General features: G+C 45.6%; 1 protein-coding gene across 1 annotated transcript; it reads right to left on the bottom strand.

Annotated features, from left to right (window-relative positions):
- LOC108790354 (lysosomal-associated transmembrane protein 5-like) lies at positions 1-815 on the bottom strand. Its single transcript, XM_018560597.1, has one exon. It carries the CDS (start codon positions 750-752, stop codon positions 51-53), a length of 702 nt encoding a protein of 233 aa, XP_018416099.1. The 5' UTR covers positions 753-815; the 3' UTR covers positions 1-50.
- Positions 816-16174: the final 15359 nt, after the last annotated feature.

Here is a 16174-nt window from a genome sequence, read left to right as displayed (position 1 = left end):
CCTAGTAGGTGAAGAGTCACTCACATCATAATGGTATCCAGATGGGCCTCTTATACCCCCTCTTTCTCTGGCTCTGCCTGCACGGCCTGGCTGTAGGGGGGTGGTGGGCTGTCCTTGGCTGGCATATTGATGGCCTCTTCATAGGAAGGAAGCAGCAGAGGGTTCTTCTCCTGGCCGGCGGGCACCACGATCAGGGCCAGGCCATCGGGCTCTCCGGGCGGTGTGCTGACTCTGGTGAGCAGGTAGCGGTAGTAGGTGAGCACACATCGGATAAGATAGATCTTCAGCAGTAGGAGAAGGAGGGACAGGGCGACGAAGAGGACGGAGCCCCCGGCCACGGCCGCCTTGTCCTGCTCGTCTAGCCCGGGGAGGTAGGGCCTAGTGCTGACCATGCGAAGCTCGGTGGGGAAGCGGACGAAAAGGCCGCAGAAGAGCAGAAGGGAGCACAGGAAGTCGATGATCTGGAAGGCCAAGAAGGGCAGCAGGAGACCGGGGCGGCGGCGGAGGACACCGAACAGCAGACACAGGCTGAGGAAGAGCAGTACGAAGGCCAGAGAGTACATGACGGCAACTGGGCCGGGCGAGCTGAGCGGACCGGGGCACACCCCGCTGCATTTTATCACCGCCACCGTCTGCCACACCACAGACTGCAGACTCAGGAACACATAGTACACGGCCACTCCCAGCACCACCGAGCGGATGCTGAAATAACCGCAACACCGCGGCGGCTCCTGCGTCGTCATCATCATCATCTTTACACTCCGCTTCCCAGATCGCCCAACTCCGCTCTCTGATCCGTTCCGTTGTAAGGCGGAACCGGAAGTGTGGGTGCTTATGAGGAGCGCTGTGCTCCGCCCATAAAGGAACTACGTCATGAAACAGCTGGTAGCGTTAGAAAGTAGGGCAATGTTATTACTGTATAAGAAGAGCTAAATTCTCCCCGCCTGTGTTATTAAAGGCGATTTACAGTGTATTTCCACTTCTACAATTACATTTCATAAAACACACATGTTTCTTATGTGTTCCCTCTCACACAGCTTAACCAAAAATAATACTTATATACAGTATCTCACAGAAGTGAGTACACCCCTCACTTTTTTGTAAATATTGTATTATATCGTTTCATGTGACGACACTGAAGAAATGACATTTTGCTACAATGTAAAGTAGTGAGTGTAAAGCTTGTATATCAGTGTACATTTGCTGTCCCCTCAAAATAACTCAACACCCAACCTGTCCTGTTAAACCGTTGTATGGTCTTGGCCACCGTGCTGCAGCTCAGTTTCAGGGTCTTGGCAATCTTCTTATGGCCTATAAGCCACCTTTATGGAGAGCAACAATTCTTTTTTTTAGATCCTCAGAGATTTCTCTGCCATGAGGTGTCATGTTAAACTTCCAGTGACCAGTATGAGAGAGTGAGAGCGATAACACCAAATTTAAAGCACCTGCTCCCCATTCACACCTGAGTCGTGCTTTACACCACTGCATCCGACGCTTTGCATTGCACTTGGTGATGTAAGGCTTGGATGCAGCTGCTCAGCAATGGAAACCCATTCCATGAAGCTCTCTACGCATTGTTGTTGTGCCAATCTGAAATTTGGAGGTCTGTAGCTATTGACTGCAGACAGTTGGCGACCTCTGCACACTATGCGCTTCAGCATGCGCTCGACCGAGCTCTGTCATTTTACGTGGCTGTTACATTTGCTGTTGATCCCAGTTGTTTTATAGACATTGAGGACACAGAGTCCTCAATGTCTTTTTCTGCAGCCTCAGCACCCAGTGAAGGGAAAGCACTCAGTACAGAGGCTTCCCATTCATTCACAAACTGCTGATAGTAAGATCTTTACTATCAAGCAGATTCTCAATGGGGAAAAGTCCTCCTCTCAGTTTCAGGACGGCAGTGGCTCCTCCGCCGTCCATTTTTTTCGGATCCCCGCTGCATCAGCCCATACAAGCGGGGAAGAGCAGCGGGGATCCGGGCTCCCCCAGTGCCGCGGGCTATGGTGGTAGTTCTGCCACTGTATATATATAGATATTTCTCATCTTTTAGGCATGTCTGTGTAGCTGGCCTTTGGAGCTTTCCTGTACATTTTGCAAGTGACAGGAAACTTTGTCTGTCTCCATAGAAAGACTAGGTACACCCTAAGCTTCCCCTCATTCATACAATGCTTCTAGATCTTTAGCCCTTTGTTAGGACAGACAGCGGCTAAATCTAGTTTACAACTGATAATCAGATCTGCCAACTCAGCACAGCCAGTGTTAACTATGGGGAGAGTAAAATGTACTATTTCCAATAGTTTGGGCCCGTGTGTGACACTGCAGCTGTCACATGCTGGCTCCATAGATTGAGAACTGAGCGATCACAAACCGCTGATCGCTCAGATTACGGCTTCTCCCAGCAGTGAACAATGCCTATAATTCAGTCATCTCAAGTCCCCCGGATGCACTGGGAGCCTTCTGCTATAAGATAGCGGCTCCCGGACGCCCGGGAGAGAAACATTCTCCTAGAAATCTTTACTTTGCTCTATCTAGCAGAGTAAACCTTGCTATGAATTTTTTGTGTTTTTTTTTTTACATCAGGGCTGCCGGCCACCATCAGTCAGAGAGAAAAAAAAATACAGCATAGGAATGAATAGCTAGGCTTCTATTGGCTATTTCAATTTGCATTAGCCAATAGCAGACTAGCTATTGCACCCGCCCACTGCTGCTGTCAATAGGCAGAGGTGGACCTGAAGTTCTCCATCAGGTCCTCGGCTGCAATAGCCAGCTTGCTATTGGCTATTGCAAATTGAAATAGCAATCTAGCTATTCATTCCTATGCTGGGGGTTTTTTTTTTAGTTTTTTTTTTTTTATTCTGACAGCAGCAGGTGTCAGAATACAAAGACAACCCTGCAGATAGCAAGGGAAGCATTAGCTTCTTTGCTATCTGCCATCATTTCAGAGGGATGCTCTCCCTCCCCCCCCCTGTCCCCACGGATAGGGGGGCGACAGAGGGCACCTCCCTGAAATGAGAAGGGCACCTAGCTGAAATGACTTTTTTCAGGTTTGGATCCCTGCTAATACACCGCTCCCTACAGGGATTTCTCCCTGCCCTCTCTGTTCCTCCAGAGCTCATTGGAGGGACAGACAGGGAAGGGGGTGGACACAGCTGGCTCTGGCTCAAGAGAGGTGGAGCCAGCTGCCAATCAGGCAGGGGGTGGATCCCAACAATATTGTCGGGATCTTTCCTGGCTGTAGTGTGGCTTTGCGCTGTCAGCATTTAGCTGGCTACATGCTGTCTTTGGGTCACAGGAGGGCATTAGTAAATGTCCTCCTGTAACCCAAAAGAGAACTAAAGCAAAAAAAAAGGTTTGGTTATAGCTCTCTTTTAATTATGGTAAACAAGGTGGCTACACACTGAGCGAATTTTAGACAGTTCTTAACGAACCAGCCAAATTTCAGTGAGTAAATGGCCTTGTCTGCTACCTTTCGATGAACCATCCTAAATCCACTCATTGGGTGGCTCTGCCTGCCAGCTCCTGTCTGATATCCTTCGACTAAAAAAATTGAAGGAGACAGGGGGAAACTGATGGCCAAACAGCACCTGGATCCAATCGAGTTCATCCCAATGCTAAACGAAAAAAACCTACTGATGTACTACTAATGTATACGTAGCGTTACTACCCAGCCCTCCCGTATTCCAGAAGAAAATACAGTTTAGAGAAAGTAAATAAGTACGCAGAGTAAGAGTAATAAGTAAGCAGCCATTTTTATTGGGTTTTTTTTTTCAGTTATGCTATGTGATTGGGAACATGTAACACATATAAACTAGGGGTATCCTCATTTGGGTGCACAAATGGAAATACACTTTAAAGTGACTTTTTTTGATGAAAATAAGACCAAAAAGCTTGATGTAAATGAAGACACCTTATACTTATCTGTCCTTGTACACGTTTCTGAAATCTTTGCTCTGTTGCAGAGTAAAATCACTCAACAAACGCTCACATCTAATAATAAAGAGGAAAGAGCACGCCAAGAAGTAGATTCTAAAGCAGGATTTACACCAATCTTACCAGAGCACTGTGGCCCTTTTTTTCAAGTAGACAGAGGCCACCTTGAAAAAGAGCAAAGGCATCCAAAGCTCCAGGAGGTCATGGGTTGTATTAAAGCTGGAGATGTTCTGTAAAGTCAAACTTTAGGAAAAATGATAATTCACACATCACACTGGGTATGTAAATTACCGCTAAAAAGCTGTATGTGATGTGTGGAGGGTGGATGTAATGGATAGAAATCTTACATCGGCTTCTGGGCACAGATGGGAGTGAGGGATGCGACTCGCACAGTGTAGTTCTCTAGTCGCATCACCCACTCCTCCTCACTGTTTGCCCATTCACAAAATGCCTTGTATTTTTTTTCTAAGATGTCTGTGATTGGAGGAGAGATGATGTCACACCCTGACCCCATCCTCTCCTCCAATCACAGAATGCCTTGTATTATTTGAAAAAAAGGACTGGACTGTTATTTCCCACCGCCGTATGAAAACGTCACTGTAGAAAAGACCTGTGCTTGGAAGTATCAGTAGACAGCTTGGTACACAGAGACAGTGTACTCATTTGATCCAAGTGCCCCGTTGGTGTTTACATGGTTGATCCCTCCCCTTACTCTTACAACAGAGGAAGGAGAGAAATCAAAGTCATTGATGAATGGGAAATGAAGGAATATGTCAGCAGCAGCTGATTCAGTCATTAATTTCCACTGACCATGACATTGCCCCCTTCTCCTACAAATCTGACCTCCATCCTGTCTCTATGTATATATTAACCCTTCACCTCCTTTATCTTCTACATCTGCACTTTAACCCCCTCATCTCCATGCTGCGACTGTATGTGACCTGTTCTTTAACCCCTTCACCTCCTTATCCCTTTGTGTATGACCTGTACATCTCATGTATCTAGTACACACATGCCAAGCTCTGTGTTTAACCCCCTCAATACCACCATGTTTTTTCATTTGCCAAAAATTGTGGCAAAAGATTAGATCATCGTGCGATGTCTACTTTCCAAAAAAGGGGATTTTCAGGGTTTTCATACTCTACTGGCATTTTTTGTTCATTTTAATTGAAAGTAAGGGAAACAGTTTGTTTTTCAAATTTTCTGGTTGTTTTCCTTTTTACAGTAAAAAGTTTTAAGGAAAAAAAAAAAAACAACAAAAGAAATCTCTGTTGGTCTCAAACAAGTACAGTACAGTGTTGCATGACCAAGTTATTGTCAGTCAAACTATCACATGCTGAAACCTGAAAAATGGTCTGGTAAAGAAAGGGTGTTATACCCGCGTACTGAAGTGGTAAGATAAGTCAGATCATATTTAGTGAAACCTAAAATTAAAATAATTATATTTTTTAAAGTTGATTATTTTTGTATTTTGCTTATTTTTCTTCAGGGGGGCATACCGTTTCACTAATGTATCACTTACATTAGTGATCCATTGTTTGTTATTATCAGACAATAATGGATCACTATTACAGTGATCTGTTGCTACAAGGAAGCAGGGCAGAATAAGCATGGGTACACACGGGTAGTTTTTTTTTCAATTAGCCTGCAATGCTGAAAGGAAAAAATCTGATAGATTTCTCCATCCATGCTAAGCAGGGGCGACTCTAGGAACAATATATAGGGGGGGCACATAAGATACCACAGTCAAAATGGGGGGCACTAATAATTTTCACCACTAAAAAAAACGAAAGAAGTATATATGAATAAGATTACAAAATACGAGAGTAATGCGGTATGCGGTGATACCTTTTTATTGTACTAACCTAATATTGACAGCAGTGTAACGCAGAGTGCGGATGACAGCAGTGTAACGCAGAGTGCGGATAACAGCTGTGTAACGCAGAGAGCGGGTGACAGCAGTGCAACGCAGAGTGCGGATGACAGCTGTGTAACGCAGAGTGCGGATGACAGCACTGTAACGCAAAGTGCGGATGACAGCAGTGTAACGCAAAGTGCGGATGACAACGGTGTAAGATAGAAAGGGACTTACAGTTTTGATGTACTAGATCATGTGCTCTGTTATGCCCTCTTCTTCCTCTCCGGGTGGTGGGTGGTGGTGGGAGGAAACTCAATTTAGTCGGGGCCACTGGACACATTTTTTAGTCCCTTGGGGGCTGCTACTATATACGGTACCAGTGTTAATGTCTGTACATGTTACAAGCAGCAACTGTCGCCCATTCAAGTTAATGATCGGGTGACAGCTGCTGCATGTAAACGCCTGCACACCGCATGTAATCATATGTGAAAGGATTACATGCAGTTAGGAATCTGTCACTATCCCTGCTTACACGATTGCGTATCCAGGGATAGTGATTGTTTTTGTAACTGCATGTAATCATATCACATACAATTACATGCGGTATGCAGGCGTTTGCATGCAGCGGCTGTCACCCGATCAGTAACCTAAATGGATGACAGTTGCTGCATGTAAACGCCAGATTAGGGATTCCTGCTGCAGGAAAACGCAAGTTTGTGACATAGGAATCCCTAATCACACCTAAAATATACTGTAGGTGTGAATGAGGCCTAATATACACACAGAAAAATACAACCCCCCCACACTAATACCCCCCTGCACAAAAATATGATGCTAAGAGTGTGGATGTAGGAATATCCTGATGTGTCCCTTACATTGTGACAGCGGCACCCGCTGTTGACTGGCTGCAAGTGCTGTTTACCGGACAATTTTGCAACGTCCCTTCGGCAAATGTCATATTAACATTTGACTTTTGTCAAGGAGATAGGGCCACCCATAGATTGAATTTTGGTTAATGCCCGCTGAATTGGCCGGAATTCAATCCGTGTTTACGCAGCTTAAGGCTGGGTTCACATCTGAGCGTTTTTTAATGCTCGTTTTTCAACTCATTTTTTTTGCTCGTTTTTTTCGCGTTTTTTCGTTCAGTGAAACGCGCGTTGCACTGGCGGTATGATTTTATTTGTTTTTTTCGTTTCACTTTTAAACTTCCCGTTGGCTCCGCCCCCCTGCGACACGGCCGCTCGCAAGGGACGGAACCCGGAAGTCGGCAGCCGCGGAAGACACAGCGGGGATCGCACAAGGTAAGACCTGTACGCTGTATTCCCAAGTGTGGCTCGGGGTTACCGTTTTGTTAACCCCGATCCACACTCGGGAATACCAATGGAAATGCGCGGCAAAACGCCCCAAAGAAGATCCTGTACTTTTTTGGGCGTAGGGCGTTTTGCAGCGCGTTCCTATGCGCTGTAAATGCCCAGGTGGGAACCATGCCCATAGGCAATCATTGGTTTTCACATGTTGAGTGTTTTACAGCGTGTAGGAACGCGCTGTAAAATGCCCAGGTGTGAACCAGGCCTAAGAGACAGAAAGTGCAGATAACATCTGAGGTGAAATGAGTAAAAAGAGGCAGGGGCAGATATAGAAAGTGTCACAACTTTGTCTATCAGTCTCTATAGTTTACCATATTGTTCCTTTGTTTTGTGTACAATCTCTCCCTTGACTCATCAGTTATCCTCAGCCTAGAAGACAAAGTGGTGATACTTTCTCTTTCCTTCAATCTCCACCTGCCCTTTCATATTTCTCCCTACTAGATAAGATAAGGACAGTTTGTTATTTGACAACTCAGCCGAGAGTATAGTTGGAACAATAGTAAATCTAAAGACAAAACATTTTTTAAAGGTATAGCCCACCTTAAAAAGAAAGTAATAATTGCACACACCACATTCACAGAAGAAAGAAAAGTGCATTTATTTATTTATTCATTTTTTTGCATTGAAGCCAGTAAAGCATTGCAACTGTGATCAGTGGCTCACGGGTGCATTGCTCAGACTCTGCAGACTCTCCCTTCAGTCCCTGTACCTACTATGTATGGACTTTCAGTTAGACCTCATTCACACTGAGCGATTTGTAGAGCAATTTCAGCTCCAAAATCGCTCAAATATCAGCTCAATGTCACTCAATGTAGCCCGTCCAATGCATTTCAATGGAGCTGTTCACATCTCACAGCTCAATGTCGCCTATAGCTCGTCGCTCAAGGTTGTAGCTCGAACATGACCTATTTTTCAGCGGATTTTGTGTGATTTGGCCCCATGGACTTTAATGGTGTAGCCAGTGGCGGACCTAAGGAACAAAGGGCCCTGGTGCAAGATTTTTTTGGGCCCCCGCCCCCCCCCAAAAAACACAAACACAGCGCTCTCCTCCCGCAGCACTCGGCCGGTTTTCACTTTCTATCCTCCCCGCTGGAACACAGAGCAGCGCCCAGCGGGGAGGAAAGAAAGCAGGGATGCGTTTCTGTATCGGCAGAAAAATTGCTTTATTGCTCTCACTGCGACGTTCGAGGCGATATGTAACATGTGCAGCACAATTGTCGTTTTTCGCACGTAGGCGCTCCGACACGTGTGTATCTGGGGGGCGGGAGACCTTAACATTTTTTTCCCATTTTTTTATTTTTTTTTATGTTACTTTTTTTTTGTACACTAACCCTATTGGTTTTACATAGGGGGCTAACAAGCACACTGTGTAATAGCAGATAGGGTGTGACAGGTCCTCTTTATGGAGGCAGCAGGGGTCTTTTAGACCCCTAATGTCACCTAGAGACCCCAAACAAGCTGAGGAATCAGAGATCTGCTTTCCCAGCTTCTTGTCCTGGCTCTGAGAGCCGGAGACTGTGTACAGTGACACCGGGAGTGATGTAATACACAGCACTTCCGGGTCCAGTGATCGGAGGAGAGATCAGCGGCTGGAAGCTGCTGAATCTCTCTCTGATCATTGCGGGGAGACCCACTGACCAAGTGGTCGCTGCGGGCGGGGGGCGCCACACGGTACAAACGATCTGGCGGCTGTTCAGACACCAGATCGATTGTAAGTTACACAGCAATCGTCTGCTGTTAAAAGCAGTACCAAGAGCGCGGCTGCCGAAGCAGCCGTGTTCTTGTCTTAACCACTTCTGCGGACCGCCGTCTATAGACTTACTGCGGCCCGTAAGTGGTTAAAGTGACATTAAAGTCAATTTTTTCCCTCTCCCCCAATGTAAATGTCAGCACTTACCTTAACTGATGTCTCCTTATCCGATCTTCTTCTTCTTTCCTGATGTTTTCATCTGTCCCTCCAGCGGTGCGGCGGGTCTCCGATCCATCGCTGACTCCTCTGTCCTTGCTGGCACTTCCTATCCCACGGTGTCGGCATGCGGGTGCACGCGTCCATAGACTTACCTTGTGTCTCTCCTCGTCTCCCGGCTGAAAATCCGAACTGCGTATGCGCCCGCCCCAAGATGCTTTGCGGCCAGTGGAGCAGTTTTGGATTTTCGGACAGGAGCGCGCGGCAAAGACGGGGTAAGTTTAAACCGCTGTTAAAGCGGGTTTTGTTTTTTTCTCAACTTTTTGCATATATCTACTGCTTGCTAGCCTTATATATATATGCAAAAAAAGCCAGAGGGTTTAATAACCCTTTAATACTCACCTGATCCCTGGAATGACCGACAAGCGCAGACTCCCGTCTCTCAGGCTGTTAGAATATGCATAAAAAGCGTGTCGGTAACTATTTAAACCAGCGCGCTGTGTGCAGCTTCTGAGAAGATACGCTATTAGCGTAGTGGGGAAGCTGGCTGCGCATGTTGCATCGCTCCCGCTACGCTAATAGCGTATCTTCTCAGAAGCTGCCGGTTTAAATAGTAACCGGCACGCTCTGTATGCATATAATGACAGCGTGAGAGCCGGGACGCTGTGCTTGTCGGTGGATCAGATCTGGTGAGTATTAAAAAAATATATATATATGTTATGTTTCCGAGACATTTAAAAATGTCCCAGGAACATAAAATAATAAAACATTTAAAATTTTATTTAAAAAATGTCACCTGCCCCTCCCCGTCCGTTCCGCCAGTCAGCGCTGGCGGATCGGGGCGGGGAATCGAGCCTCTCCCGTGTGACGGCAGAGAGCCGTGACAGGATCGAGAGGTGAGTGAATGCCGGTATGTGTTCGCTCACCTCCCGATCTACTGAGCCGACCTGTCACAGTCTCATTGTCACAGGTCGGCTAGAACTATGAGGTGAGTGAAAAGCAACTTCCTGTGCTGCACACACAACAGAAAGTGAGATGAAATCTCACAATGTGAGGAAAATGCCCTCTGTGGCAGCTGTCACCAGAACAACGGTGCTCACTGGAAAAAAAAAAAGGGGGTACATCTCCCTAGCAGGGACATAGACCACAACACAAACCTGACAAGAGTTCTAAATCCTCCTAATCTATCCAAAACTGAAACGAATTTACTTTAGATATAACTAGTGAGAAAATATGACAGGATTGTCAAATTTGCTGGAGTTTGCACTCTACGTTTTTTTGTTTATGCATATTAAACCATGTTTTATAGTAAAATATGTTGGGTTTTGTTTGTTCGGATTGGTTCATGATAACTCTACGATTCCATGATACTTTTTTCTCCTAGACTGAAGTCAGGTATATACGCTTCTATTTTCTTCGTCCAACCTGCCAGCTGAACAAAGAAAATAGAACAGATTCCTCCATTAATGTTTTGAGTGTTGATTGAGGAATCTCCAGCTGTTGTCTTTGTATACTGATAGCAGCCGACGAGGCCGTACAGAGCCGGGAGCTCATTGGCTGCTAACTGTTTGGCCAACAACTTTTTGACATGCTCCTTCGATCAGCTGATCGGAAAGGAGCTGAGAGCAGCACTCATGCATTGAATTTCAGTTCACCAAAAACTGGCCAAAATCCGAAGTGTGTATATCCGGCTTAAGGATAACTAGTCTAGTGAGAGCTAAGCTAAGAACAAAGGAACAATAAAAATAACTATATGGATAGATAGGCAAAGTTGTGTTACTCTCTTCCTCCTCCTCTTCTTTTTTTCTTTCCATACCAGATAAGAATAGGGAGAGTGTGATGTTTGCCTAGCCAGCCCATGGTGTAGGAGGAACAATGGTATATTTATTGGACAAATCAGCCTAGGACAGAAGAGATCCCATACATTATTTATTTGACTTCCCAGCATAGACTATAGGTCGAATAACAATAAATAACTTTTTTTTTGGTGCGTGAATGCGCTTTTTTGATGTGTTTTCAAGCTTCAGGTGTTTTTGTTTTGGCCAATGGAAAAAGTATCATCTGTGACATCATATGTTGTTGTCCTTGTATATGTTTCCTGGTTTTCTGTATATTGTGGTGTCTTGTGCTATTGGAGCTCCCAATCCAGGAAAACTTCATACCCATTTTCTTCAGGCCCTCTGCCGCTTGCCACAGTTCTTGTAATGGCCATCACTGGGGTCCTAGAGGTTCTCGTGGGCCATTACCTGGCAGATGAAAGTCTCTACATCCAGCATGGACCTTTCTGAAGCCTCCATTTTCTTCACAGGCCTGTGGTTGCTAGGAGGAGACCAGTTGTTAGGTGGAAAAATGTGGGAAAAACACTCTACACCGCTTGTGTTGCACATTTTTAGGTTCACCCATTCAACCTTATGGAGCTCTGCCCAAAAAATGCTTGCGTACTTTTTTACAGATAAGTGGCAGCATGACACTCAGATGTAAATGGGCACCATTGAGTATAATGGGAATCTTTATGCCAGCCTATTTCATTGCAGACATTAGCGTGAAACTGAAGTCCCTCTTTGAGAAACTTCTAGGCATTAAGAGCTATATCTGTTTTGCCACAAAAACTTTGCCCCATGTTCATAGCTTGTTTTCACTGCACTGTGCATCCTGGCCCATTCTTGGCATGCCCAGAGCAGAGACGGTGCAGGGGACGATGCATGTGCAGGAGTTACATTGTCACTGGCTATACATTGGGCAAAAAGTGTTGCTGCAGGACCCAAAAGGCGCGATAGGGGAAATGGGGCAGCATTGGATGTAGCAGTGACTGCACCCTGGACCTGTCAACACTAGACTTGGGCACTGAGTGAGCTACTTGAGGCATAATTGTGCTCAAATATGCCCAAGATCATTTCTCCAAGGGTTCAGCGAATCTTATTTGAAATTTGATAAACCCGAACTTAGTGGTGAATCCTATGGAACTCTATGGGGGGTGAATCCTGTTATTAAATTCTGGTCATTTTAGGGTTATTAGACAAACTACTGTAAAAAAAAAAAAAAAAAGGCAAGGAAACGAAGGGGTTACTGGTAAAAAAAAAAAAAAAAGGCAAGGAAAGCAAGGTGCTGCCATGGCGAACATGTACTAATGCAAAACATATTTTTTTTAAAATACCGTACAGCAGGGAGAGAATCTTTTAATGGAACTTTGGCAGCAAATTAAAAATACACAAACCTTTTAAATAACATCCATGGGGGATGCCCTAAAGCTGTACGTGCTTTTACAGAAAAGTACAATTTTCACGGACTGTCTCAGCGACAGCGTACACTGGTAGCACATATTTAGCTGTGGAATTGATTTTGTCTTTTACAATTAGCTTGGCTTACATAATGTAGTGGCACCCTAATCTGATTCATTTCAGGTTGGGAAAAAAAAGGCTTTTTTCAGTTAGTTTTACTGGAGACACATGCTTTTCCATCAAACGGTAATAGGGCCGCTTTGACCAGCAGATGGCCAGTAATTTGCTCAGGATGTTCCTGTTCTAGCTGATGCAATACTGTCCTGTCGCTGGCCAATTTCTATCCAACACTCATTAAGAATTAGGAGACAACAAATCATACAAAAGTGTAAAATTAGCCAGCAGCAGGACATTTTTAATGAGGCCGAAATATATTTGAGAAAGAGAATAGAAGCAGGTGTTTTATTACAAGAGGGTTATACCGAGTGGTTGCCAATCAAGAGATTAACGTAATTAGGCCACCAACTTGACATTGCTTTCTTTCTGTTAATGGTGTGGATTATTTGTCTTATATTGATGTGATCTGGGCAGCAGTACATTCATGCGGATTACTTCTAGATGCGGCTGGTAGAGCGCGATGTTGTGGTGGCCAATCCTTCCTCCTGGTCTCGGGGCTCAGCTTGCTCCTCCAAGGGCCCAGAACCGTTGGAGGATGCAGGGTTTTCTGGATAGTTTTGCAGGTCCCAAGTACACAGAGAGTGGATATCATAGGAGACAATGGGAACTATATCTACTCATAACACGTGCTGTAAGAGCATACTGACCTCTATATACAGTATATGTAGTTCTGAGGTCAGGGACTCTTGTAAGTCTGCACTTCATTTTGGGATCGAAAAAGCATAATGTTTCCAATTTATAAATAAACTTTAAAAAAAAAGTAAGGATAAAATAAGTAAAAAAAATGAGGTTGGGGTGCCCCACACACAATGGCCCAATTGGTAGGTTAAGACTCTACTGCAACCTTAAATCAGTGGTCAATAAATGGCAGACTGTGGTCTGGATACGGACTGAGTGGTGGTTCTGTCCGCACCATGATTACCTACACTGGGTTATGGCTGACTGACAGTGGATACAGCGGCCTCTAAGGCCTATGTTTCCACTACTAGCCATAACCCAGCACAGGACCCCTCTGTGTCAGTCATTGGCTGCTAGGACCGCTGGCTTACTAGCAACCAATGGCGTCAGGCAGGCAGAACCAGCTCCTCAAAAACAAATGATTTGGGCGCCTGTTATCAGGTGCCTCTGCGGGCAAGCAGCACAGAGGGAACCCGCTGGCAGGAAGCAGCCTGAATGGTCCGAAGGCAAGGTAACAAGGGGCAATCCAAAGAGGTAGTCGAGGGTAATCCGAGGTCGAGGCAGGTAGCAGGGGGTCAGAGGCGATAGGCGGTCCAAGGTTGGTACAGCAGAGGGTTCAGGAAACTGGCAGCAAGGCACATAGGAGGGGAGCTTCGTATGTCGTATAGGAGGGAAGCTTCGTAGGTAAGACCACCCCCGGTCACCGAGGCAACCAGGAGGCTTCCCTCCCCGGGAACCAATGGCAGGCGAGAGAGATGGAAGGTGTGTACTGCGAACATCCCCCAGCAAGGCTCACACCTGATGCCTAATGGCGCAGGAGCGTTACGCGCGCGCTTCTGGAGATGCGCGCGCAGCCTGCGTACTGCCCATGCGCACCCGCCGCGCTACTCGCGCATGCGCACCCGCAACCAGGGCACCAGGAGTTCTACCAAGCTGAGGGGGAACCCGTGCCCTGCGTCGTGTCCGTGGTCCCCGAGTAGGGGTAACACCCCCTGCTTCTTGACACCTGTACAGCCACCCAGATCACTTAAACTAGCCAGGACCCCCCCTCCCTGCACCCCCCTCCCCCCTGCTGTGGTTTTTAGGGTCCCCAGCTCCTCTTGGAGAGCAGGAGCATACCAGGGACTGTCTTTTCCAGGATCTGCTCTTTGTTCACTGAAGCATGAAGCACTTCATGCTTCAGCTGTCAGAATCCGGCTGAAGTGCTGAGTAAACAGAAGGTGAATCTAAGACCCCTGATGTCTCCATAAAGAGAACCTGTCACCTCCAAATTCTGTCACATTTGAAATTTTTTTTTAAAGTGATAAAATAAAACAAAATACAAAATAAAAAAAGTAATAAAAAAGTAAAAAATAAAATAAAAAAGGTGATAAGTAAAACCCTGCCGCCCCGCCATCTGATTCAAATGAACACATGCATGAAAGGCAGGCATGTGCATGTAAACAGGGAGGGGGGAGTTCTAATATAAAAACGAAAAAAAAAGTGATTCGAGATCGGCACATCAGCACTGTGCCTGGGAACACATACCAGCATCTATGTCCAGCTGCTGGTTTGAATGCAACTTCAATGGAGGACTGTGGTACAGACATGAACTGAGTGACCTTTCTGTTCAGACCGCGATTCGGACCTCGGCTCAGTGAAAATTTGACTTACTGGACTTTTTTATATGTTAATTCACTACTCCTGTTCTAAATGTTTATTTAAAGTTACAGCTGGTACACCACACATGATCTTTATTCAGCACTACTAGAGAGGAGGTAGAGAGCTTAGTGAATACCCCTATAACCTTTATTCAGCACTACTAGAGAGCAGGTTGAGAGCTTAAAAAGCTATTCTGCATTTTAAACACTTTTAAACTGCTTTCGGAAAATGACACTTCATAGACTATTGTTAACAAGATGAGATCAGAAAATTCTTATGTTTGATTCAGTCACATCGGGAGACCATTTGAACTAAAATAATTTTCAAAGACCACCTGAGCAAGCCCTAATTCTGTTACTTGTAAGTTTATATTGCCACCTAGTGGTCAATTTATTGTACTGTAAGAGAGTCAATACAAAATTCATTATCCTAAGATCATTATCCTAAGAACCTGCTGAAGTTATGGTTCCCTAATCACTTCTCTGCCACAACCTCCGGGACAATGAAGGAGCAGCAGCAATTGAAGAGGTACGGTCATCCCTGTGTTCTCCCCTCCTGTAATCATGTTCCCAATGTTGACCTATCCATAGATGTACCGCAGTGGCTTGAACCAGTTACTTGCAGTTGGATCCGGCCATGTTCTAATAACTTTGGGTGCCATGTATTATCACGGGACAACAGTTCTTTGGAAAATTACCACTCAAGCACTGCTGTATATATGTACTACATATACATTACACATGTCCAGTACACTATAGCAATATATTTACAGCCAGCCCCGTCCCAGCTTCCCTCACTCACAGTTTCACTCCGATCCCTGTTGCCTCACGCGGTGCCTCTCGTAGTCGGCGCTGGGCAGGATCGCTGCATCACGTCTCGGTGCTCAGCTTGTGGGAGGCGCTCACAATTCTGCCCTGCTAACATGAATGGGTTAAATCATGATCCGCAGTACATATGTCCCGTACAATGCAGTAATAGAATTACAATTCTCCACTGCTAACATGCATAGGTTAAATCATGATCCATAGTACATAATAGTACATAACATGTAGTTGTACTATGGATCATTTAACCCAGGGGTGCCCATTAGGTAGATCGCGATCTACCGGTAGATCGCAAAGCGAACACTGGTAGATCGCGATCAGCTCACTGACCTGTGTCCTGTCCTCCCGTGGTGCTCGTGCGACTGAATGTGTCAGACGCCGCAGATGGCAAGGAGAGAGGAGATGAGACTTGGGAAGCTGCTGCAGTGGAGGTAAGAAAAGAGACAGGAGACAGACAGCAAAGAAAGTGAGAGAAGAAACAGCAAAGAGAGAGGAGAGACAGCAGATAGAAACAGGGGAGAGAGAGAGAGAGGAGAGAGCGTGAGGAGAGAGATTTCTTGCTTACCTTGCCGAGC

The sequence above is a fragment of the Nanorana parkeri genome, unplaced genomic scaffold, assembly GCF_000935625.1.
Source record: "Nanorana parkeri isolate BGI_ZX_2015 unplaced genomic scaffold, ASM93562v1 scaffold18, whole genome shotgun sequence".
NCBI lineage: Eukaryota > Metazoa > Chordata > Amphibia > Anura > Dicroglossidae > Nanorana > Nanorana parkeri.
Note: the sequence above shows the minus strand (reverse complement) of the source record. Positions and strands in the feature narration are given on the sequence as shown.

Excerpts from the sequence above, each read along its gene's own strand:
- LOC108790354 (XM_018560597.1), bottom strand. The coding sequence starts at position 752 with ATGATGATGATGACGACGCAGGAGCCGCCGCGGTGTTGCGGTTATTTC.